This window comes from Canis lupus, chromosome 11 (genome assembly GCF_003254725.2).
Source record: "Canis lupus dingo isolate Sandy chromosome 11, ASM325472v2, whole genome shotgun sequence".
In the NCBI taxonomy this organism is placed as follows: Eukaryota; Metazoa; Chordata; class Mammalia; order Carnivora; family Canidae; genus Canis; species Canis lupus.
The window spans coordinates 73,873,895-73,900,862 of NC_064253.1; the positions used below are offsets into that span (position 1 = coordinate 73,873,895).

General features: G+C 39.3%; 2 protein-coding genes across 10 annotated transcripts in view; both read right to left on the minus strand.

Moving 5' to 3' along the window:
• LOC112650226 (glycosyltransferase 6 domain-containing protein 1-like) overlaps positions 1-26,968 on the minus strand; it is a 49,765-nt gene extending 22,797 nt beyond the window's left edge. For 2 of the 3 annotated variants that reach the window (XM_049116449.1, XM_049116446.1), the window contains exon 1: positions 26,893-26,968. In XM_049116449.1, the coding sequence (XP_048972406.1) occupies positions 26,893-26,966 (74 nt within the window). In that variant the 5' untranslated portion in view covers positions 26,967-26,968. Of the gene's footprint in view, positions 1-25,666; positions 25,703-26,892 lie in introns of all 3 variants that reach the window. The other variant, XM_049116447.1, reaches the window with a different exon arrangement.
• LOC112650344 (N-acetyllactosaminide alpha-1,3-galactosyltransferase-like) lies at positions 5,427-22,927 on the minus strand. 7 transcript variants are annotated; one of them, XM_025433093.3, is made up of 7 exons: positions 22,725-22,927; positions 21,933-22,018; positions 20,612-20,644; positions 20,051-20,174; positions 17,803-17,856; positions 10,227-10,361; positions 5,427-6,429 (listed from the first exon to the last, which is right to left on the minus strand). In XM_025433093.3, exons 6-7 carry the CDS (start codon positions 10,352-10,354, stop codon positions 5,736-5,738), a joined length of 822 nt encoding a protein of 273 aa, XP_025288878.3. In that variant the 5' UTR covers positions 10,355-10,361; positions 17,803-17,856; positions 20,051-20,174; positions 20,612-20,644; positions 21,933-22,018; positions 22,725-22,927; the 3' UTR covers positions 5,427-5,735. The 7 variants fall into 7 exon arrangements, with proteins under 7 accessions (XP_025288878.3, XP_025288877.3, XP_035552935.2 ...); XM_025433092.3 differs by lacking the exon at positions 20,051-20,174; XM_035697042.2 differs by lacking the exon at positions 22,725-22,927 and having other exon boundaries at positions 20,051-20,172; positions 21,933-22,024.

A 26,968-nucleotide genomic window follows, 5' to 3' on the forward strand; every position in this document is an offset into this window, starting at 1 on the left:
AATCCTTCTGAGCTTCTCTTGTCAGTGGAAACAACTCCCCTTCAACTCTCTGAGAAAATAAGCCTTTCCTTGCTTAAAGATACCATAAAGGTCTCAACCAAGATATTGGATTTACAAGGTGATGCCTGTTCTCATTGCATGAAGACCTAATACCTAGAGTCAGAAACAGCATGCCTCATGGAGGTGATTCAAGGTCTGTTCCAGTAGGGGATAGGTACATTAAAAGAATTTCAAGCTCTTGCTTATTTGTATTAGTAGGGAAACACATGCGAGAATGGATTCTAATGATATTAGATTGGGATGAATAGAGTAGAATATTGGATTGAGCTGAAGTTCTGAAGTCATTAAAACAGGTACATTTACCTGACATTCTGGATTTAATATGTTGTCCTTGTCAGTTATAAGTGGTTCTAAGAGTTTTCTTGGATGTTAACTGAAATTTGAATTCAGTGGTAACCTACATTCAATGAGGCTAAGATATCATAGCTTTTCTGGCATGATGTAGAAGAAGAAATCCAAATGTTTAGGGAGACAGAAATGCTGAAGCGAATTCATTGTGCTCACACCATCTCCTTCCCCTCAACAATGTTCCCGGGTGGAGTTGGGGGCGCTCAGAGGACTCTCTCCTTCATTAAGTCCTTGAGAAATGAATCAGTGTGGGGACATACTGATATTGAAATGGACTCTCAGATTTCAGTGAGAATTATGGGATTTACATTATTGGGGTAACCCTAGACCTGGTGAGCAGAAACCTGAGTTGAATTGTCAACAAGTTATAGTATCTCATCATGTTCCCGTACCTCAGCCAGTTTACAGACCGGGAGTCTCTTGATTGAAGAGGAGTCTATGTTGCCTCAAGAGAGGACCTGTGGTCATTTAGTAGGATGACTGTATCCTTGAAGGAAAATGCAGAATTTACACTAGCTCAGAGTTGACAATTTCTAAAAGATGAAAATAGCATTGTGATCTACTAAACAGAGTGAGGGCTTATGGAGAATAGAGGATAAATTAAATTCCACCCTGAGTTTATCTCACAGTGGTCCCATCATATAGAAGAGCCACTCTATGGTTTCTAAATTCCTGAATTCATGGTTGAAATATTTACATTCAGCAACTACTGAAGTATTTACATTAGTCTCTGACTCATGGTGTAAGGGCTAATGTGGTAAGAAGGGTCAAAATGAAGCCAATGGAAAAGGCTTTCTTATTAAAATAGTAAATCAAAAGCCATATAATAAGAAGACCTCCCTGTGGAGATTGTAAAGATCACCATTAAATACTTGAACACTGCAGGCTGTTGATTTCTATTACATCCTTGTTTAATATCTATTGATATTAGATTGAGATGAATGGAATATAATATTGAATTGAGCTAAAGTTCGGATGTTACTGACACAGGTACACTTCCCTGAGATTTATTAATATCCTTGCCTGTTTGACCATAAAATATGCAAACCAGTCAAGTTGTATCATCATATTTCCATCTATATTTGTAGAATGCCTGGGAATCATTATAAAGTTCGTTAAGTGGTGACTCCAATTACAGCTACTTCTAGTGTTGTATTTTTGCTCGAGCAAATGAACACAGTCCCTGGTATTTGGTCTGTGGGTGACAGATGTTTTTCCTTATACCAGTTAGAATGGATTATCAAAAGCAGTTTGGTTTTACCTGACGGAGGCCTCAGTAAACCTCAGAGTTACACAAACTCTCCTGAGTTATCATAATACAGTCCACAGCCTCCTTGACCACCTGCACCTCTTACAGGATACCATTGTTAACACCATGCTTTGCATTTTGAGCAGAAAGCAGCAAGAATCCCAGATGTCATGCTAATACAAATGTATGCCAGGTGATGGAAGAAAAAATCAGGTGCCTGACACATCAGTGAGATTTCTGCGGAGTATGTAGTGTTATTGGCTCTAGGCAAGTTCCTGCACCTTGCACCACTTATCAACAAATAAGAGTAGGTGTAAAGCTCGGTGGGACTTTTTGGATATAGGAAGCAACATATATTGTACTTGAGTGCCACTCTGACCTGTATATTGAGAAACCAATACCCTGCCCGTTTTGAGAGAGACTCGGAGCAAGAGAAGGCTCCATGTAAGATAGACTGCAGAGCAAGGATCTCTGCCCCTTGTCAGGTTAAAGTTGCAAATATAGATACTAGATAGAGCATTTTGTGTAGCCAGGTAGAGAAGTATCTATTCACTGGACACATAAGATTCTAAATTTTGCTTGAACTATGACCTCTCCTACCCACCATGAACTTAATGCTTTCTGATCCAACTAACTAAACACTTGGATATTTGCAGTGTAATCCGTTATCAGTGGAAGTAATTTCCATAAGATTGTACTCAGGCAGGTAGAAAAATTGGTGACAAGAAAGACTGAGGTCCTTTATGGGCTTCTGAAATAGGAACAGAGTGCAAGGCTGTGAGTATCTCATGAAAATCCTCATCAAAGAGCAATCTTAGTAGAGGAGGCTCTCTGTAATCAAGTAGAGAAAAATCTGTTCTATGATATCAGTCAGCCTCTTTTTTGCAGCCACACAGTGCTTTTGTGATGACCCATGTACAAAGTGGCCTTAGTGGCAGGGATGGAAGCTATCCAGTAGCTCAGTAAGAAAAACTTCCTTCCATCAATGAGAATCTGGCTTTCTCTGCTGCTAAATGTGCAAACCACCAAGAGCAAAGGCCACTCTGAGTGCATCTTATGACTCCTTTCTTCTGAGGGACTGTCTGGCCACTGGTGGCATAGTAGTTACATTGGATCTTTTTTCATCAAGGAAGGGGAAGAAATGTGTCCCCAAGCAAATATATTCTGAGTACAGACATACCTTCCTTTTCCATAGTGCTTCTGCCAGCAGCACCACTTGTGGGCTTACAGAATGTTTTATTTTATTTTATTTTATTAAGATTTTATTTATTTTTTCGAGAGAGAGAGAGAGAGAGAGAGAGGCAGAGACACAGGCAAAGGGAGAAGCAGGCTCCATGCAGGGAGCCCGACGTGGGACTCGATCCCAGGTTTCCAGGATCACGCCCTGGGCCGAAGGTGGTGCTAAACCACTGAGCCACCTGGGCTGCCCCAGAATGTTTTATTCATAGTCTCTGGCAAGGAGATAGATTTTATTGTCAAGTGCAACAATAGGCTCCTGTCCATGGAATTCACCGATCTTACCATGTAACTCATGACCCAAAAGCATCTAACATTATGAAATGGCCTCAAGAAGACTCACAGTATCAGCTGTAAGACAACATTTGGTGAGGTTGGGGTGCTGTCCTAAAAGTATGGGATATATCTTAAAATAATGGTCATTATATCATATTGTCTTCCTCAAGCCAGGATGCATGGGTCCTGGAACTAGCAAGTAGAGATGTGAGGCTTTCTTTTACATTTACGCCAAATAATCTACTAGAACAATTTTCACTTCCCTCTCTGCAACCTTGGGCTCAGTGAGTTTGGAGGTCTTAGTGCATAAGGAAACAAAGTGATTGTTAGTCTCATTAAATTGGGACCTGAGACTTCCCCTAGCCATTTTGCATTCTCATCATGCTGAATCAACATCCAGAGAAGGGGTCTCTACACTGGATCAGGAAACTGATCACAGTTATCAAGACGAAAGCAGGTTGCTATTTCACATGAGGGCTATAGTTAGAATTCAAGGTGTTCTCTGGGAACCTATTAAACTATGTTATCCAACAGTCCTTGTTAAGGGAAAACCATGGCAAGCGAATGAATAGGCCCACTAAAGACTCAGATCCCACAGGGAAGAGGTTTATGTCATGTCACTAGTAAAGAACCCTATTCAGCGGAGCTTCTAGCAGAGGGTAAAGAACAATAGAGTTGGTGGTGGAAGAAAGACGTGGTCAACAGGAACCTGACCTTAGAACTGGCTGCGGAAGTGAGGACTACAGCAGGCAGGTGTTTTTATATTACAAATATCAGTATATATTGTTCTCTATATGTACCTTTTTATGTGTTAACCAATTATTTTCCCTTTTTCCTGCTCCTCCTCCTTTTTTTTTTTAAATGAGGAGTGTTAGTTATTCTTTTTTTTTTTTACAGTTTGTTTATTTTTTTAAAAGATTTTATTTATTTATTCACGAGAGACACACACACAGAGGGAGGCAGAGACACAGGCAGAGGGAGAAGCAGGTTCCATGCAGGGAGCCCGACGTGGGACTTGATCCCGGGTCTCCAGGATCAGGCCCCAGGCCAAAGGCGGTGCTAAACCGCTGAGCCACCGGGGCTGCCCTTCTTTACAGTTTAGATCAGAGTTCACCAAACTTTGAAGAACCATGTGCAGTCCTGAGGGAGAACCTCATATCATCTTGGGTTCCCGGACATGAGGAAGGAAACGATGTCAGGTAGTACTTTGTGTTTCACCCTCTTGGGAAGGAAGTGGTTATGTATAAAAAGTTGGTTGAATTCTGCAAGATAGAAACATGAAGTTGTTTTATGGGAGTGAAGCATGGGTAGAAGGAGGAGTATGGGTGTTTTGTGGCAAAATGGGTGAACTATGGTAGCCACTTATCTGTTTACCATCAGATTTCTCTCTCACTTTTCCCACGCTCTGCTCAGTATGGCAGGGACCTACATCTCCCGGACTCCCTCACATCTGATTCGTGGATAGCACTGGACAGTAGAAAGCAGACAGGGTAGGAGAAGGAGAAAAGTCTATATATTTCCCTCCTGTCTCTGTCTCCTTGGATGACATCGTTAAAAGCGACTGGGACTCCTCTCTTTGTTGTCCGCATTCACGCCAGGCAACTCATGCTAGGTTCCAGCTCTTTCTGGACATTCTACAATTTTTCCTTCAGCCTTTGGACTGCACTGCCTTCAGGAAAAACTAATTATAGGCTGCTTCTCTCTTGTGTGCTCCTTGGCTGTTATTACCTTGTTTATACGTCCAATTCCCTGCATTAAATCCCCACTGTTTAAAATACCAAGAATAATAGAATCTGTTTTCCCAACTGGACCCTGACTACTGATAAAATCTGTGTGTGTGCGTGTATGTGCATAGGTGTGGTATAGATCAGTTTGTATAAAATATTGAATAAGTGTGTGTGTGTGTGTGCATATTCATGTGGTGGGTATGTAAATGCACATAAAAGGAGTATTGAAGGATAGATTATCAAGGGGGGAGTAAAGGGGAGGCTTTCAATTTTCTCTCTATATTTTTAATTTTTTCTTCAATTAGTTTTTACGACAATGTTGTAGTTTTAAATACAGTTCTTTTTGAATGACTCAAAGTTTCCTAAGTAGTTTTCTGCCCATCTGGTGGCAGCCTTAACACCTTGGATGTTTTACATGGAGAGAACATTATTATCGTTACAGTGAATTCTTATCTACACCTCTAGACAGTCCCCTTTCTTAAGCAATATGAGAAATGTGTATCCACATAGATCAATAAAGATATTTAAGGTTTCATTTTCTTGTGACAGATTTTATTTTGTTCAGTGTGATCCAAAAAATAATATTTACTCGACATTCACACAGGATATGAAATCACGTATCTCTATCTGATGTCAATACATTCATTCTGCAACTGCTGTATCCTATGTTATACAATTCAAAATGAATACAAGGAAAAGTGTGAGTATGCAGTGCTGGTGGTCTTGCCATTTTGTTAGTGATTCTTTTTTAGTGCTAAAATTTATCAAGTGCTGATTTCCTAAAGAATAAGACAAAAAGATGCTCTGAATTTCAGAAATTTGAAGAAGGTGCTATATAATTATGTTATCACCCTAAGATTTTTATAATCCTTGACGGCCCAATAGAGTTTGATATTTGGATAATAAAGACCATTCATTCTACCATAATCCCAGCAATATTCTGGTGATAAGAGTTTAGTAGGTTTATGGAGAAAGAAATACTTGTTTAAGTGGCTTTCATCATGCCACACTGCTTCAATGCTGTTTTTCTTGTCATTCATGATTCCTTTTAAGCACTCCCTGGCAATATCAAGTACGTGGATGGGAGTGCCGCCAAACACAGCAGCATGGTAATAAAAATCTCCCATACCAATAGGTATATATGCTTCTGATGACTCATTCCTTTCATATGGCACCTCTTTAGGATCTTCCTTGTACCAATAGGCATGTAACTGAGCCACAGACTCCCCCAGAGTCTCCAACCCATATTTCCCTATGAAGATTTGATCCACGTCCATGCAGAAGAGAAAGTCAACTTCATACTGGATATGATTCACAACATGTTCACTAATAGTCTTCATGCGCATCATGCTGATGTCTTGCCATCTCTTCTCTCGCTTTATTTCAAATACTTTGATCGTACGGAGGCGACTCAGCTGTATCCAAGGCATCCTGGATAAGTCATCTATCAGAACATAAATTATGACTTTATGGCCAGCCATGAAAAACAAATCTGCAGATGATATAAATTTCTTCAAATAGTGGTCAATATATCTGTGAAACAAATAAGAAATGAATAAGTTCCTTGTCTTATATTTTGATGGAACATATGCTACTTAAATTACACTGGCTGTAGCTTGTCCAAACATGCTAGTAAGCAAACCAAATATTAGATATACTTCTTGAGTTATATTTAAGCAGTGTAAAAGCAAGTGAAGTCATTTGTCTTTCTTCTTCCTGATGGGGCTCTGTGGATTATAGGAGAGAAAATCCCCCTCATGAGAGGGAATGAAACTTGGTGAGATCAGGAAACAGCACAGAGCCCGGTGCAAGATGAGAGCCAGAGTCTTCAGGATTATCAGAGAAGAGGGAGCTTGCTTTGCAGGTTGTAGGCAAGAGGGTCTTGGGTCATTGCAAGAGCCATGATTGGTGTCTGCGGCTTTCTTTACGAGGACAGTTAGGCAGAAGTGTTTGAGGTAGCATAGTCAGTACCCCACTATCTGCACTGTGTCTCATGGCTTTTTAATATGGTGCTAAGATTGCTGGATTAGAAAACAAAACTTTCTCATTTCTGGGCTCTCCAACCATTGAAAATTTTCAGAGTAATAAATGGCGTCAGGTAAATTTAAAAAAGGAAGGGTAATCATACACGCCTCAGCTTCAAATAATGTTTATATAATCATTAAAAATACATTCTGAATATTGACCTAATTTTTAAGAAACATAGCAGATGGAGCTGGGAGAAAAACTCTCTAGTTTGGAATATCTAAAAATTATGGCAATTTAATAACTAAAGTAAGATAAATTATGAAAGATATCACTTAAAATATTCTACTGAGTTGGAAGCTAGCAACTCAAATCCAAAGAAATACAGTTTATCTACATTTCTTTATGGTTAGTGCTTTTGTATTATGTTTCAGAAATGGTTGCCTCCTCAAAGTAGTGAAAATATGCTCCTATATTTTCTTCTAGTTGCTTTATCGTTTTAACTTTCACTTTTAAGTTAGTTATTTGTTTGAATTAATTTTTGTGTCTAGTATAATAATATAGGGCTATTTTTTGTTGTTGTTGTTGTTCTCAGCCTTTGGTAGTAATCTTATTGGCCAGGAATGCCTGTGACCCACCTTGGCCCTGTTGCTTGTGGTGAGACCCCCACAGACATTTCCTCTACCAGAGCCAGTGTTGGGCTGGACCAGCCCTAGTGGTTCTTAAGACACTTACAAGCTGCACCTCAGCAACAGCCATCAGAGAACTTTGACAAAACAAGGTTTATTACTCAGTCCTGGTACAGGGGTACAGGGTAAGTGCAGGGCCACAGAACGAGGTCGTAGGTAGGGAGCGAGAAGGGGGGACCTTGAGGCTCCTGCCTTTAAGGGGTGGAGTGCCTAGGGTTTTTCTATTTAAAACTGAAGAGAAACAATGAAAGTGCAAGGAAGGAAAACACAGGGTCACTCAAGTGGTCAGTTACATAGGTTACCCAGGCCTTTCTAAAAGGGGAATCTCATGGGATGGACAGCCTGGCTGTACAGTCAAGGCTGGCAATATGTTTATTTGAGTTGGATGTCTTTGACATGGATGTCTCAGGGATCAAAAGCTAGTGTTAGGCACTTACAAGAAAAAAGGGTTATTGTCAGGTTATTATTGTCTCACACAATTGTGAACTTAAAAAAATTTTTTTTAATTTTCTATTTTGGAATGATACTAGATTTACAGAACAAGTGCAAACATATTATAGAGATTTCTTTTTTTTTAATTTTTGTTTTCTTTTTTTTTTAATTTTTTATTTATTTATGATAGTCACACACAGAGAGAGAGAGAGGCAGAGACACAGGCAGAGGGAAAAGCAGGCTCCATGCACCGGGAGCCTGACGTGGGATTCGATCCCGAGTCTCCAGGATCGCGCCCTGGGCCAAAGGCAGGCGCCAAACCGCTGCACCACCCAGGGATCCCTATAGAGATTTCTCATATGCACTCTACCCACCTTCATGTTATTATCTTATATAACCATGGTACATTCGTCAGAACTAGGAAATTACCAGTGGGTAAATACTATAACTAAATCACAGATTTTATTTTAATTTCACCCATTTTTACCCTAATAGCCTTTTAGTTTCCAAGTGCCAATCCAGGATACACATTGCATTTCATCATTTTGTTTCTTTAGCCTCCTTAGGCTCCTCAGTTTCTCTCCTTGTCATTCATGACCCTGACCCTGAAGAGTGCTGATCAGGTATTTTATAGAATGATCCTCAATTTGGGTTCTGATGTTTTCTTAGGTAAGGTTAATTAATTTATTTTTAAAGATTTAATATATTTATCTGAGAGAGAGAATGAGGCAATGGGAGAAGTAGACTTCCCATTGAGCAGAGACCCCGACTTGGGACTTGATCCCAGGACCCTGAGCCAAAGGCAGAGCTTTTTTTAAAAATATTTTATTTATTTATTCATGAGAGACAGAGAGAGAGAGAGAGAGAGAGGCAGAGACACAAGCAGAGGGAGAAGCAGGCTCCATGCAGGGAGCCTGATGTGGGACTCGATCCCAGAACTCAGGGATCACGCCTTGGGCTGAAGGCACACACTCAACCACTGAGTCACCCAGGCACCCCTGTATAGGTACTTTCAATCTATCCTTCTGTTTTTGGTTCCACCTATACTCCTAATTTCAGAGGCACCTGATGCCATTAATTCCTGAGACTTTCAGAGGCTCTTTAACACACAAAAAGGGGATTTTACGATAAAGTTAATGAAGCTTTGGTTTCAGTGTCCTTCACTTACATTGGACTCTTCTAAGTGTGTTCTACTGAAGGGGCGTGGAAAGGAAGCAGAAACTCCATCTGTGTCCTGAAAGTAAGAGCACTGCCCTGGCATGGGGTCACTCACTGTGCCCTCTTACAGATTGTGGAGCAGCAATGGAGAGGGATCGGAATGGATCTGGGAAAGAGGTACACAGAAGTTTCTTTGGTAAGGATTCCTCCTTCCTTCCTTCCTCTTCTGAGTTATCTTCTGTTTAAGTATAAATTACTATCAGAGGTGCCTGGCTGGCTCAGTCAGAAGACCATGTGACTTGTGAGTTTGAGCCCTACATCGGGTGTAGAGATTACTAAAAAATAAATAAAACTTTAAAAAAAAAAAGGTCTATTAAAAAAAGAATAAATTACTATCAATATTTAATAATGAGTTACTATAAAATTTGATAGTTGATGAAATTTATAATTTTAATGGGTAATATGTACACTGTTCAACTTAATACTTTTTTGATGAAATTTATAATTTTAATGGGTAATATGTACACTGTTCAACTTAATACTTTTTTGGGTATGATTTTGTTATTAGAGCAGCACTTGCTTCATAAAATGAATTGGAAAGTGTTGTTTCTTTCTCTTCTATTTTTTGAAAGAGATTACATAGAACTGATGTTAACTCTTTAAATATTTGGTAGAATTTTCCGATGAAACCATCTGGGCATGGAGACCTTGGGAGTTTTTTAAATTATGAATTCTATTTCCTCAACAGATAAAGAGCTACTGAAGTGATCACTTTCATTTTGGGTGGGTTGTGACTGTGTTGTCAAGGTCCGTTTCACTGAAGTTTTCACATGTATATGTAGAGTGTAGTAGTCTCTGATTTTCCCTTTGATGTCTGCCAGTTCTGAGGTGATATACTATGTTTCTTTCCTAATATTGGTAATTTGTGTCAAACTTTTTCTTTGCCAGACTTCCTTGATAATTGTGATTTTTTTCCAAAGAAAAAGTGTTTTGATTCTTTGATTTTTCTTTTTTTTTGGTGCTCCTATAATCTCTCATTTTCTACAGTAAGAAGCTTGAATGTAAAGGACATTTGCCATTACCTACCTGCCTACAGCAAATACAGTCAATCCCACAGTGATTTTATGTTTTGCATAATACTTTTCCAATACTTCTTCATCAAAAGTGCCTTCCCACACAATTGGAGCCGACCAGCTGGTATTAGTCAGGTTCATGGATTTACTGTAAGAAAGACATAACAATTATGAACAGTATATCTTTTAATAAAACTGGTAGATGTTACTAATGAATAAAGTGTGTCTGGTTGCAGCATTTCCTTTCTTCTAATCCAAAGCCTTGATGGTTACAATAAATAGGAGAACAGCTTGTCAGAAATGGTCAGATCATTACAAAAGTACATGTACAGATTAGTTATACTGTGATTCCAAAAATCTTTTGAGGACACCGTTAAAATGTCACCCAAAGCCTAAAGTAATATTACCTGTGTTTGAACAAAATCTCCCAGTCTTAGACTTTTTAACATTTATTATTTTCAGATACCACATTTTGAAAAATGAGCTTTCCAGTTTCATACTCTAAAATGCTGCCAGGCTAATATTACTGCATACAGTCAGAAGCAACTTTGTCCGAACTCTGGAAAATAGCCAAAATTTTAGAGCAGTCAAGCAAAAATTAAGGAAAGGATGACAACACAATAGGAGAAGGAAAGCTTTGCAGTATTTTAACTTAGCCTTACACCAACTCCCTCCGAGTGTGGCAGTGGTATTGAAAACAGCAGATCACGTGTCAGTGTGAGTATCTGCTTCTGGAAGAAGAGTGGGTCTAATTCTGAAGGAATTGTGTTTGTCCGTTTTGACCTGAGAGTTCTCCAAAGGAATGGATTCCTAGTGCTCTCCTTTGTTTCACTTAACTCAGAACTCTCTCAAAAGGGAAAAGTGGCTAAGTAGGGGGCAATCCTTGAAAACATTTTAAAATGGAAGAAGCCCTGCCACCACAGTTGGAATAAACACTGGATACGCTGAAAGCCTGGGAGGAAAGGTTTGAAAGAGAGTTCTTTGAAAAGTAAAGGCTTTGACAAGATCCCATGTATAATGAGGAATTGAGAAATCCATGCACATGTTCAGAGCAGGTTACATGCTCAGGAAAGATCCCTGAAGATCCTAAGGTTTCACCTCTGGCTGATACTTAGGCTCTCAGTGCAAGCAGGAAGTGAAGGCTAAGGCAAAGTTGTAAACAGCTGAACTGTGTTGAGGGCTCAAATACAGAGTCAGTTTTTACAAGAGGGAGATTATTTTCTTCTTCTTCTTTTTCTTTTCCTCCTCCTTCTTCTCGTCCTTCTCCTTCTTCTCCAATAACCTTCCAACTACCATCAACACCACCACTCTGGCTCTAGTCATTTAAGGATATCTCTGCCAAACCACTAGCTGACCACAAGCTAAAGGAACAGGGACTTCTCAGACCAAACAAGACAAAGAATTCAGTCTTTAAAAACGGTTTGAAAAAGTCACTAAACATACAAAGCAGCTACAATCCACAGTAAGCAAGAACGACTCTGAGCAGGCGAAAGACATCCAAAGCAACCATATCATAATATACAAAATGTCTAGTTTTCAACTAAAAGTTATGAGGCATGCAAAGAAACAAGAATGTATGGTCCATTCATAGGGAAAAAAATTAATAAAAACTATCCCTAGGGAAGCCCAGACATTGGGCTTACTAGAACAATATTTTAACTATTTTAAATGTGCTGAAAGAGCCAAAGAAAACCATGGATAAAGAACTAAAGGAAACCAGGAGGACAACAGCTTAACAAATAGGGAATGTGAATAAAGAGAAATTATAAAAGGAACCACATAGAAATCCTGGAGCTGAGAAGTAAAATGGCTGAAAACAAACAAACAAACTTGCCATTGGATTTCAACAGCAGATTTGGGCAGGCAGAAGAAGAATCAGACATGGAACACTGTAACCAACAACAGAATTCATATTCTTCTCAAATACACATGGGACATTTTCCAGGATAGATCATATGTTAAGCCATAAGACATATCTCAATAAATTTAAGATACTTGGAAACTTTCAAACTATCTTTTTTCATTGAGAATGGAATGAAATCAATAATGGGGCACCTGGGTGGTTCAGTGGTTGAGCATCTGCCTTCAGCTCAGGGCGTGACTCTGGGGTCCTGGGATCGAGTCCCATGTCGGGGTCCCCACGGAGAGCCTGCTTCTCCCTCTGCCTATGTCTCTGCCTCTCTCTGTGGTCTCTCATGAATAAATAAATAAAATCTTTTTAAAAGTTTTAAAGAAGATCCATTAAAAAAAAGAAATATATAATAGCCTAACCTTCCACCTTAAAGAACTAGAAAAAATCAGCAAACTAAACCCAAAGCACGTAGAAGGAAGAAATAATAAAGACTGGAGCAGAGACAACTGACATAGAGGAAGAGAAAAAAATGATAGAATTAATGAAGCCAAAAGTTGGTTCTTTGAAAATATTAACAAAATTGACAAATCTTTAACTAGATTGACCAAAACCAAAAAAATCTATAAGTGACTCAAATTATTAAAATCAGGAATGGAAGTGGGGACATTACTATGGGCCTTACAGACAGTAAAACATTATAAGAGAATACCAAAAGCAACTGCACAAGAGTTTACTAGATAACACAGACGAAATGGATAAATTCCTAGAAACACACAAACTACCAAAACTAGTTGAAGAAGAAATAGAAAATCTTTTTTTTTTTTTTAGATTTTATTTATTTATTCATGAGAGACACAGAGAGAAGCAGAGACCCAGGCAGAGGGAGAAGCAGGCTCCATGCAGGGAGCCCGACATGGGACTCGATGCTGGGACCCCGGGGTCATGCCCTGAGCCTAAGGCAGACATTCAACCGATGAGCCACCCAGGCATCCCAAGAAGTAGAAAATCTTAAAGACCTAGAACAAGACAAGAGAACAAGTAAAAAGAAGTGAATCAGTAATCAAAATTTCCCCACAAAGAAAAACCCAGGACCTGATGGCTTCCCTGGTAAATTCTACCAAACATTTAACAGATTGACATCAATCATCCTCAAAGTCTTCCAAAGAAATTGAAAAGGAGAGAATACTTTCTAACTCATTATGTGGCCAGCATTACTGGTACAAAAGCCAGAAAAATACACCTCAAGAAAATGATAGATCAATATCTATTATGAATAAAAATGAAAAAATCCTCAACAAAATTTTACAAAACTGAATCCAATAGCATATTAAAATCTGAAGTGAGGGGCAGCCCAGGTGGCTCAGCAGTTTAGTGCCTGCCTTCGGTCCAGGGCGTGATCCTGGAGACCCAGGATCGAGTCCCACGTCGGGCTCCCTGCATGGAGCCTGCTTCTCCCTCTGCCTGTGTTTCTGCCTCTCTCTCTCTCTCTGTCTCTCATGAATAAATTAATAAAATCTTTTGAAAAATAAATAAAATCTGAAGTGAGATTTATTCCCAGGAACGCAGGCTGGTTCAACATACACATGCTGATCAATATAAAATACCATATTAATAAAATGAAAGAAAAAAACCTACATGATCATCTTAAGTCATGCAGAAAAGGCATTTGACAAACATTCTTTTTATTTTTTTATATATGTATTTTTATTGGCGTTCTATTTGCTAACATATAGTCTAACACCCAGTGCTCATCCCGTCAAGTGCCCCCTTCAGTGCTCGTCACCCAGTCCCCCCACCCCCCGCCCACCTCCCTTCCACTACCCCTGTTCGTTTCCCAGAGTTAGGAGTCTCTTATGTTCCGTCACCCTCTCTGATTTTTCTGATTTTTCTCTCCTTTCCCCTTCAATCTCTCATTTTTTTATATTCTCCATATGAGTGAAAGCATATAATGTTTTGAAAAACATTCTTGCATGATAAAAATATTCTACAAACTAGGAATAAAGGGAAATCCCTCTACATGATAAATGGCATCTATGCAAAACTCACAGCTGACATCATACTTTTTTTTAATAGAGAAAAAGCATGCATACCCAAGTGGGGGGCAGTAGGAGCAGAGAGAGAGGGACGGAGAGAATCCCAAGCAGGTCCCACACTCAGCACCGAGCCTGACACGGGGCTTGATCTCATGACACTGAGATCATGCCTGAGCCAAAATCAGGGGTTGGACACTTAACTGACTGAATCACCCAGGGGCCCATCATACTTATTTTTTAGAGACTGAAAGCTTTCCTCTCTAAAATTAGGAACAAGACAAGCTGTTTTATCCACTTCCATTCAACATTATACTGGAGATTTAGAGCAGTTGGGCAAGAGGAAATAAAAGACATCCAACCAAGGAAGAAGTAAAATGATCTCTATTAGTAAAAATCCTATGAAATCTACAAAAATAATCTATTAGAACTAATAATTGTTGCAGGATACAAGATTAACATGAAAAAAAAATCATTCGCTGTTTCCACACACTGGGAATGGACTGTCTGAAAATAAAATTAAGAAAACAATGTCATTTATGATAGGAACAAAAAGAATAAAATATTTAGGAATACACAGAGCCAAAGGAGGCACAAGACTGTACAATGAAAACTGTAAAACGTTGGGAAAGATTAAAGAAGGCCTAGATAAATGGGAAGACATCCATGTTTATGGATTGGAGACCTACATTGTGAAGATGACAATACACCCAAGAAAGTGATCTAGAGATTCAGTATAATTCTTACATGTAGTGGGTTGAATTGTGACTCCTCCCCCCAAATTCAAATCCACTTGGAGCTTCAGAATGTTATCTTATTTGGAAATAGTGTCTTTGCATATGCAATTAATTATGATGAGGTCATTCTGAATTAGGTTAGGCCTGTAAATCCAACGATCGGTGTCCTTATAAGAAGATAAAGAGCACATAGAAGAGCGACACAGGCAAGGCCATATGAAGAAAGAGGCAGAGACTGGTGTTCCACTCTCACAAGCCAAAGGCCTGGGGCCACCAGAAACTTCAAGAGGCAGGAAAAATTCTTCCCTGGGGCTTTCGGAGGGATCATGGCCCTGCTGATAACTTGGGATTTTGGATTTCTGGATTCCAGAACTGTGAAAAAATTAATTTATGTTGTTTTAAGTCATGTAGTTTGTAGGCAATTTGTTACAACAGCCCTAGGAAACAAATACACTATCGATTTTCCAACTGCCTTTTATTTTTTTTCATAAGGAATTTTATGGGCAAAACAATCAGGAAAAGAAAAATAAAGAACAAATTGGAGGACTCGCACTTCCTGATTTCAAAACTACTACAAAGATACAACTATCAAAACAATGTGGTATTGACATAAGGATAGACATATAGATCGATGGAACAGAATCGAGTCTGTAAATAAACCCATACAACTATGATCAGTTAACTTTAAATAAAGGGTGGGAAGACCATTCAATGGGGGAAAATAGTCTTTTCAACAAATTGTGCTGGGACAGTAGGATACCTGCACTAAAAAAAAAAAAAGAAAGTTGGACTCTTCTATCATATACAAAAATTAACTCTAAATGGATCAAAGAGCCAAATAGAAGAGTAAAAATGATAAAACTCTTCTCAGAAAACTACAGTACATTTTCACAGCCTTGGATTTAGCAATCATTTCTTAGATGTGGCATGAAAAGCACAGGCACTAAAAGAAAAAAAAAGTAGATAAATTAGACTTCATCAGAAAATAAAATTTTGTGCATCCAAGGATGCTAACAAGAAAGCTGAAAGGAAATCCACAGATATAAATGGCATTTTACAGAAGTGAATATCCAAATGGCCAATAGTCATATGAAAGTGTTCAATCTTGATGGTCATCAAATTAGAAAATGAAAATTGCAATGGAAATTGAAGTGCTTTTGGAAGAAAAAAATGCTATTGACTATTTCAGAACTAGTTATGGACTGAATGCTGTCTCCCTCAAATTCATATGTTAAGCCCTCATCTCCATCGTGACTATTTGGAGACAGAGCCTTTAGAGAGGTAATTAAGGTTAAGCGAGGTCATAAGGATCCAGCCCAAATTCAATAGAACTGGTGTCCTTAAAAGAAGAGAAAGAGACACCAAGGATGCTTGCGCTGAGGAAAGTCCCTGTGAGAATACTGCAGTCAGAAAGCCTTCTGCAAGTCCTGGAGAGAGGCCTCAGGACAACCCAAACTTGCCAACACCTTGATCTTCCACGTCCTGACTTCAGAAGTGGGAGGAAATAAATGTCTATTGTTTAAAAAAATATGCTGTGGGAATTGAAATTTATCAGTCGCTTATTTGGAATCTGTGTAAATGATTATATGGTTTTCTCCTTTGTTCCATTGTTGGGATAAATCATCACCCTGTTACAAGGATACGCCTTACCTGTCTTGTTAGGGGGATCCTGTGCCTCCTAACAAGCTAGCATCTTTCCTGACTAAACCCCCAACACTATACTCAGCAAGCCACATTTGCCCTCTGCCAGCGGGCACCCTGTAAGGCTCTGCTAATACAGGGCACTGGAGGAAGAAGGAACTTGCTCTTTCCTGTTTCCAGGGGGCTCCTCACCACCTCCCATTCCTGCAAGACCCACATACAGCAGTTCCTTCCCGGACTAGCAGTTGAGTCCAGATTTCAGCTTTTCTGATACTTGCAAACCCAGCCTCCCAGTGCCCCTTCCTAGAGGGCTGGTTCCCTGTCTCAAGAGGCCTTTCAAGAGCTCAGAGATACCAGCACATGGAGTTCATTTAAGTTTAAGCCTTCCAAGTTTCTAGGATTTAATAATTTTGGCCTCTTCCTTTCCTTTCTTTGGCCCTAGGAACATAGTTCCTGTAATCTTTCCCTCCATGACACCTTAGAATACTCTTTTTGGTCTTTCAAGCTACCTAGTTAACAACTTTATGTTAGTTAATCATTCTTTATATTACATTCTCTGTTAAAATAATCTGTGTGCTTTCTGTGTCCTGATTAGATCTGACAACGGTTACGATATCATGGGAGGATGAGTCACAGACCATTATCCAATCATGGTCGTAACTGAATGTCTCCTTTCAAAATTTTAATTAGGACAAGTCCTGAAACCCTGCAGCATGAGGGAGAAAGACAGGTGAGTGTAGTAAGAAGAGGGACTCAGAGAGGCTAGAGGAAAGCCACCGTATTGAAGTGTCAAGTGCACAGATGGCCCACCTCTGATTTGGCCTTTGGTTCCCTCATTGGCGAAATGAGGAGAAGCAACCAGATGATCTCAAATGTCACACTTTGACCGGCCATAATTTTAGGGCCTTTGGGTTTCTGTCATTCTACACCCTCATTTCTGGAGGATGTGGGCCCTAATGTCCATTTTCTTTTTTTTTTTTAATTTTTTTAAAATTTTTATTTATTTATGATAGTTACAGAGAGAGAGAGAGGCAGAGACACAGGCAGAGGGAGAAGCAGGCTCCATGCACCGGGAGCCCGACGTGGGATTCGATCCCGGGTCTCCAGGATCGCGCCCTGGGCCAAAGGCAGGCGCCAAACCGCTGCGCCACCCAGGGATCCCCTAATGTCCATTTTCAATGCATCTTGGTCACTGCTTATTTTTAAAAATGTTATCAAGGATCCATCTGCTGTCCAGCAGTTGCAATGCCAGTTAGTATTGCTGCCGTCTGTTACCTTCTGCTGAGCAATCTAAGGATTGATCTCACATATTTGATTTAGAATTCTTACCTAGGAAAAAACCAGTCTGATAGCTTTAATTCTTTTGATTGAGTATCCACAGACCTATCAGGAAAAATAATGCAAAAAATCACACTGTATCTACTTGAGTTTAAGGTAATTCATTGTCTACCAAATCATGGGCTATCTTACAATATGAGGTAAAATGCAAGAAAAGCTTGAAACAGTAAGAAAAACAATGATGAACTTTGATAGGAGTGGCACGGAAAATCATGATTTTTCACCTCTGCTTAAGTCTCTGGGCTTCCCAGAAGTCGTTATGTGTTTCCACAGTGCTCACTCTCCTTCTTCTCATTGATGGAGAAATAGCAGTCATCACATGAATGCTCCCTCAGGCTTCCGCCACCTTGCCTTCATATCTGTCTTGAGCACTGATTCTCCCCGCTTCTATCACAATGGAAATATATCCCTACTTTCTGGCCTTAAATGTCCTATCTGCTCAGGAGCCTTGGTTTGAGAGTTATTCTCAGAAAGGTTTCTCCTAGACTTTCTATTTGATCAATTGACACTCTTGCAGGCATTTTCCTATGGCTTCAAATTTGTATGTGCAACTAGACTTCTCCCAGGATTTAAGGACTGAGACATCCAACTGTGTTCTGAAGTCCTCTACTTGAAGTTTGCACCAATGCCACAAGATGAAAATGCTCAGTGTGAGAGTCATTACATCTTCCCCAAAGTAGGTCCCCTTCATCTGTTGCCCTGTCTCTCACTGGATCCACTTGGATTGGCGAGGCAGAAGTGTGAGTGTCATTTTACACTCAGAGCACTCCCTATATCCCAACCTCAGATCCATCATCAAGCCCTGCTGGTTGTACCCCCAAAACGTCTCTCAAATCCATCCCCATATCTTCATCCTCTGCCACCACATGACTTCAGGTCACCATTATCTCTTGCCGGGGCTACAGCAGTAGCCTTCTAATTGGCTCACTGTCTGTACACTTTCAACAAGACTTTGTAGGTATGAAAAATGTCAAAGGTACATAAACAAAGAGAAAAATAAAATGAACCTCCATATTCCCATCCCCCTTAATTGTGATCCGCTCTCTGCCTATCCTTGCACTGGCCTTTTTCAACCCATTCTCCATATGTCCACTTTGCTTCCACTATCTTTTTTCTAAAGCTCCAGTGTCCCCATGTCATTATTCTGTGCTCAGTGGCTTCCCATTATCCTGATAATGTCTATATTCCTTGTATGGCCATAACATTTGGCATTATCTGACCCTTCACACTGTCCCAGCCACATCTTGACCTCGCCCTCACAATGTTAATTTTCCAGATTCACTTGCCTTTTTACGCTTCCTTAGACATGCCACAACTTCATGTTGACACATAAGACCTAAAAGCTAATTCCTACACAGCATTTAGGTCTTATATTAAATATCCCTACCTAAAAAAATTTTTAAAAATAAATAAATAAATAAATAAATAAATAAATAAATAAATATCCCTACCTACCTAAAGGAAGTATTTTCTAACCTGCTGGATGAGGTTAGATTTCCTTCATTAGCATCTAATACGTATGCAATACTTCCCTAAGTAGTATCTAATTTAATCCACCCCTATGAGATAGGTATTGTTGTTGTTATTATTATTATTATTATTATCCTCATTTTATTAGATAAGGAAACTGAGCCACAAAGAATTTTTTTTATCTTGTCCATACACAGCAAGTGGAAAGACAAGCAGTTGGGCCTAAGCCCTTACTATCTCCTTGCTATCCACTCTAATGGCACCCTGGTCAGCCAATCTTTGGACAGTTGATCCTGGGCTCAGCTCACAAGGGGATTGGGCAGCTGTGGAGTTGAGTCATATGTCATGAGTCCATCTTCATGCCTACGTATACAGGCAGGAGCTCTGCAGTGTCCAGGATGTGACTGAGACATGGCCTTCTATGCAGGCACCTGCCTCACTGACAGCAAAGCCTTTGGATGCTGAGTATTAGTGTTCTAAGGCTATAGAATCCTGATGCTAAGGAGAGTTAATATTAATGATAGAATGATTGTTAGATTGTGTTGCTCTGTATACATTTTACCAGAAAATATTATAATTCATTCTTTCTTCCAGCATCTGCTGCAGCAGACTTCACTTGCACATTCCCACCTTTGTCTGGGGTTTTCCTGCTGTTTTCAGGTGATTGGGGATTACTACCCCCGTTAGCCATGGCTGTATATAGGAGAAACGTACCCTGCCCATGAAAACCATCTTACTATATATTATTTTCATGCACAGAGCAGCTCACCCATATATGGAGTCATGGTCCTGGTGAGAGTGTCCTGCGCCATAGAACTACCTGAGGCATAGGCCCTTAGACACAAGAAGCATCAGAAAGTTTCTTTCACTTCACTTTGTGGGCTCCCATGACTCTAGAGAGAAATTGAAGAACATATTATGATTTGGAGTCTTACACAATCTTTGGGGAAGTTTGCATGCATTCTGATAATATGATTTTGTAGGTGGCCAGTGGTTAATAACAATCTCCCGAGAGTCTTTTAACCAAAACGTTACTCCTATGTGATTTCCCAGAGCCTTAAAAGACCCAAGATTCCCGGCAGCTGGGTTCTGGCTCCCGTAACACATTTCCCCTAATGAGTTCTCACTGCTCTATCCACAGATGGCCCTCCGACTCCTAGTACTCTGACCTTGAACGAAGACCTTGAACGAAGTATCTCCAAAGTACGTTTGTAAAATTGTTTTCGTTTACCCTACCTGCAGGAACCAAGGACTTGGAGATACCCTACTGCCCTCCAACGGGTCTTGTCCTCAAAGAAGAGGCCATAGCATATTTGTAAATAAGACTTACCAGCACCGGTATGTCCCTTGTAGTTTCTTTGTGCTTAGGATAAACAAAAAGCATTACATTATTTTTAAACTTATATAAAGGGTTTCTACATTTAACATGACTAGAATTATACCCCATCAATCCACTTATTTTATTACTTAATATTACCAAATATTCGATGAACACATAATGTTACAGACAGAGCATCTGTGTCCCCTTTGATCTGTATGTTGAAATCCGAACCCCCAACATGAGGGCATTAGGAGCTGGGGCCTTTGAGCCATGATTAGGTCATAAGGTTGGAACCCACATGAGCGGGATTAGTAGCCTTACAAAAGTGATACCACAGAACTCCCTTATCCCTTCTGCCACAGGAGGCCACAGCGAGAAGGTGGCTGTCTATGAACCAGGACACCAAGTCCTCCAGCACTTTGATCTTGGACCTCTCAGCCCCCCAAACTGTGAGAAATAAATGTCCATTGTTGATAAGCCACCCAGTGTGAGGTATTCTGTTGTAGCAGCTCAACCGGACTAAGACACAAACTATGTGCCAAGTTCATTATTGGCTGTAGAGATACAGTAATGAACGTGATAAAAAAAAAATCACTGCAGTTAAGGATTTCATATGTGTATCTTAAAAAAGGAAACCTAGGGACACCTGGGTGGCTCAGTGGTTGAGCGCTTGCCTTTGTCTCAGGGCGTGATCCCAGGATCCAGGATCAAGTCCCACGTCCGGCTCCTTGTGGGGAGCCTGCTTCTCCCTCTGCCTGTGTCTCTGCCTCTCTCTCTCTCTCTCTCTGTCTCTCATGAATAAATAAATAAAATCTTAAAAAAAAAAAGGAAACCTAATTCTTTGAGCAACAAATGAAAGAAAACATAACTAAATATCATTGAAGCAATGGAATTTGCTAATTGCCAATGAAATCTTTCTACTTGTGAAACTATATAAAGGGCAAATACCATATGTAGTGCAGGAAGTCACCAATATTGGGGATGTTTCTTAAAGAAGATGCCACCTATTTAAAAATGGCAGTTTCTCTAAAAATTGCTAACTGCCAGCCATAATTACATGGTCACTATCTTGATAGCTTAACATTATTTTTCCTCGCACTTATGAGTTTACAAAAATCATGTTTAGCTTCGGTCAAATTAGAAACAAAGAACTTCTGTGCTGATGGTTATCTTTATGCTGATACATTTGAATGCCATTTGGATATTTTGGGGTATATTGGATTGATACATTTGGATGCTGATTTATTCAGGAGGTTAGCCTATCACCTTTCTGACATACTAGATCCTTACCAAACCCAGAATAAAATATTCATTAGCTTTTAAAAATTACCTGAAACAGTGCTGTCTGTGCAAAATCCAGAGAAGCAATAAGAGTAATAACAGGAGAATTATTTTTCTTCTGTATTTCATCCTTTCCTAAGAGGAAAAAGAAACAGATAAAAGTAAATTAAATATAGCACAATGTATACAGAGTAAGCCGTGTAGAATTGTGACTCTCCATGACTTAAACCAACTGATATAATACATATTGGCTAGGATTTGAGGCACATCTGGTCCTTGGAGGTCTCTCTATATGAAAATAGAGTTGAGTCTGTGGAGACACTTTTTATGGGCGCTAGCTGCCCGAAGTCTTAGGACACTAGCTGGTCTAAGCTGGCCTTGATGCAAGAGATTTTATAACCTTCATTTGTCTTTTCTAGAGTGGACAGGGCTTTTCCTACAGAAAATCAAAACACAAATGCCACTTCCCAGCCTAACTCATAGGATGTGGTGTCAGAGAAGAGATAATTGTGAAAATACTTACTTGGACTCTAAAGAGGGGTATGCTTATGAAGGAACTTATTTTTAATAAATTAACATTATGAAGTTGATCATTCCGAGACAGGTTATAGGACCAATAACAGCATAAAATAGATGCTCCTTTTCAAAATATAGAATTGATTCCAAACATGGGCTAGAGCCTGAACTATAATTTTTAGATTATTTGTACATTTACCTTGGAATTTTACTCATGAAGTTTATAAAGCTCTTTTGTCATATTCAGTCTTGCACTTATGAAATTGTGTGTAGAAAAGGAATTTAATGTGGTTCAGTTTGGCTGAAATTAAGAACAAACTCTTACCTTTTGTTTTCCTAAGATCACATAGGACTTTTATACAGTTTCTTCCTTAGAGACTTAACATTTACGATATGATAGTTTGGGAAGACACGTGGAAAATCTCAAGGGGACAGACAGTTTTCAAGCCGGACATTCTGAGACCTTTGAAAAATCATGAATCAGATAACCTGGTATTGGTTCTATGGCACGCCCCAGTTTGTTTATTATTTCAGTCTTCTGGGAATGATGATATCATCAGATTCTCTTTTGATGATGAAAGAATTAGACACTTGCAATCACAGCAATTCATATGTCACTAGCTTCTCTTTGTCATTACCAAGGGATTCAATTTTGTCCCATTTAGAAAAAAAAAGGATCATTGATGTTCTTTTCCTTACTTGGGATTTTTTTTCTGTAATACATTTTTAATTGACATAAAGTACAATACATACAGTTTAAGTGTACAGCTCATTGGATTTTTTTACACATGTATATGTCTATGTAAAAATCGCTTTATTTTTATTTTTTAAAGATTTTATTTATTTATTTATTTATTCTTGAGAGACAGAGAGAGAGAGACAGAGACACAGGCAGAGGGAGGAGCAGGCTTCACTCAGGGAGCCCGATGTGGGACTCGATCCTGGGACTCCAGGATCACACCCTGGGCCAAAGGCAGGCACTAAACCGCTGAGCCACCCAGGCTGCCCAAAAATCACTTTAATTAAGATAATGGGATGTCTCCATGACTCCAGTAACTTTTTTCTTGTGCCCCTTTGAGTGACTTCTCCCAACCAGGAAACCAGTATTCTGATTTCTATTACCTTACCTGAGTTATTCCTACTGTAGAACTTCATATAAGTAGAATTGCATGGCATGTACTCTTTGCAACTTGGTTTTTTTTTTTTCTTTCACTCAAGGTTTTGCAACTCACCTATGTTGCTCTGTGTATCTGACACATTACCAAAAGTTAACTCAAAATGAATTATAGACCTAAGCATAAAAACTAAAACCACAAGCTTTCAGAGAAAAACATAGGAGTGTCTCTTTCTAACCTGGGAATAGATAAAGGTCTTTTAGAAGGTGACAGAAACAACTAAAAAAAATGATAAACTATATTATATTTAGAAAACTTTTGTTCATCAAAAGACACTATTAAGAAATCAATAAATAAGCCATTATTACTCACCAAGGGTTTATAGTGACCTAAAATAATATATGCCATACATGATCCATACAGGAAATAAAATTATTTTAATATTAGAAGTTTTCTGTTAATCTCCATTCTTCTTAGGAGAAAAATGGGGATGATAAAGAGGGATAATTAAATTAAATTGATACAGAATTAGAATGTTTTGAGTCATAGAAAAGTAGATCACACCAGACTAATGCTCCTATACTATAGATGACAGTCATAAGTCCTGGAAGGGAAAATAAAATAAAAGTTAAAACCATTTGAAGGCAAAAGAGATTGAGCAAAACCAGGCTGATCCCTGAAAGGAGAGGGGTATATTGGGTAAAATTTACATTTATACAACTTTTCATCTGCGAGTATCTCAATTCACACAGAGCTGGGTGGCTAGAAGTCACAGAGACTTGAGGAGTCAGAGGATGACATTGGTAGATGTAAAGAAGGCTGAATAGTAATAAAGAGAACCTCAGGAAGAGGAAGATACAGAATGGGGTATCTCCCAGATCTGCATAGAAACTGACTCAAATCCTGGATGACAACTAAACTGTCCCTGTATAGGAAAAACTATAATTTCCCCAGGAAATAGCAACATATGAAATTGAGCAATTTCTGCTGATGCCCCCTAGAGGATAAATGGAGCTGGGGATTTGATTCCAGCCCAGTTAACTCTCTGTCCAAACAAAAATCAACACTCCTCAGAGGAAGATAACAGAATCCTGAGTCTCTACATGTCATCTATAATGTCAGATACACATTTTGGAAAAGTTCCTAGAAATGCAAAGAAACGTGAATATGTGTCCCATAGTGAAGAGAACTTGACCTCAATATAACTCAGATGTTGGAAGTGATAAACAAGGATTTTAAAACAGCTATTATAAAATTGTTTGAGGATTTAATGGAAGACTTGGTCAAAATGAATGGACAGAGGACTTCTCAGCAAAGAAATGGAAACTGTTTAAAAATGGACATGTTAGAACTTTCAAAGTACTGTATTTGAAATGAGGATATTAGTGGGTGCGCTTATGTGTGGATTGTATACCATAGAAGAAAAGGTCAGTGAAGTGAGAGATCAATGTTAATCATCTTAGGTGAAAAAGAGAGGAAATGAAAGTCCATTTACATTTAAACTGCAATAAGAGGCCACCTTAGCCATAGAAGTTTCCACATTCTGTCATTATGGCAGTCTCTCCAGGTTGGGGGCATTCTGGAGGAGGGGAAAGCAGTGGAAGCCTGGGGGGTGTGGTGTCTTGTGTTTGGGTAAATAAGATGGTGAGGCACAAACAGGCAAAATAATATTAAAAGCCTGTTTTGCAGCGCATCTACTTTCAGGAAGTGTTGAGATGGCTTACTATTAAGAAAGTGTGGCTACAATAAACAGGGAAACCACACAAGGAGGTGTTTTTTTTTTTTTAAGGGAACAGAAATGGGGATCCCTGGGTGGCTCAGTGGTTTAGCGCCACCTTCAGCCCAGGGCGTGATCCTGGGGTCCTGGGATCGAGTCCCACGTTGGGCTCCCTGCATGGAGCCTGCTTCTCCTGCCTGTGTGTGTGTCTCTCTCTGTGTTTCTTGAGAATAAATAAATAAATAAATAAATAAATAAATAAATAAATAAAATCTTAAAAAAAATAAAGGAAACAGAGAAACATTTATTAAGTCACTTTGGTAGGTGTTTTTACATGACCTTAAACATCCTCACCACTTTGTAAGAATAAAGGTTTAAACAGCCAGTTTGCCCTCAGTGCAGTTTGTAGACTACTTACAGAACAAAGATTCTTACCAGCAGAGATTTGTCTCCTGTAGATGGTTCTTTATTCTTTACATAAATGAAAAAAGATACTTTAGTGTTGAATTTGAACAAATGCCCATGCAAATGGGAATAACAAAAATCTGGAATTTGAATCCATTCACTTACCCACTTGTTAGCCAAATAATTACTGAGTATCTACTATATGCCAGGCATAATGCTATGGTTCTGGATACATGGCATCCAGTTCTGACATGGCATTGCAGGTCTGGAATCCAGGCCTGCAACGAGCTGTGGTCTCCTAGTTCCTGATTGACTGAGTCCATTATCTTCAAAAAGATTATAATAATATTATTACAAGTGACAACGAGTCCTTTACACCCTGGGAGGTAACATCTAGAACATGATACCAAAGCCATCAGGTTCATTTCAAAAGACATCAACTCCCACAATATAGCTGATTTGCCAATAGCAGTCAGGAACATTGGTTTGCTTAAAGAGAATAAAGAGGAAGGCATGGAGGAGGGGAGAATTGGAATTTTTTTATGAGAGAATTCTAGCAGCTTAACAGATTCCCGGTACAGCTCTCTTTCTGTAGCGGGTTAGAGTCTTGTTCCTATCAGGTGGGACACTGTCATGACTTTAAGCTAAAATGTACCTAAAATAGTGCCCAACACTCTCTATGTTCTTATCTTGCCTTATTTCTTTCTTCATAGCTTCTTATATAAAATACAAAGCTCCTGACCTTATATTATATATTCCTTTGCTTATTATCCATCTTCTCCACCTAGAATATAAAGCTGCGTAAGAGCAGTCACTTGGGTGGCAGTTTTACTCTTTTCCCAGCACCTAGCACAGGACCTGGGGCCAAAAAGATGCTCAATAAATATTTGTTGAATGTTGAAAAATAAAAGAATATATTTATAATTTAAATAGTTCCTCAAAGAAGAGACAATCTCCAATTAATTTAGGGAGTGTATATTAACAATTTTTGGACAAAACTCTGCATTTCAGATCAACTCTGCCACTCATTAAAGATGGTGATTCAGGGATGCCTGGGGGGCTCAGCGGTTGAGCATCTGCCTTCGGCCCAGGGCGTGACCCCGGGGTCCTGGGTCCAGTCCCACATCGGGCTTCCCCCCAGGAAGCCTGCTTCTCCCTCTGCCTGCGTCTCTGCCTCTATCTCTCTGGGGTCTCTCATGGATCAATAAATAAATTCTTTAAAAAAAGATGATGATTCATCAATCTTTTATATTTACCGGGAATGATACTTAATCAACATCAGCAATAAAGCAAATGAAGTTAATAACAGCATCTTCCATTTAGAATTCATTC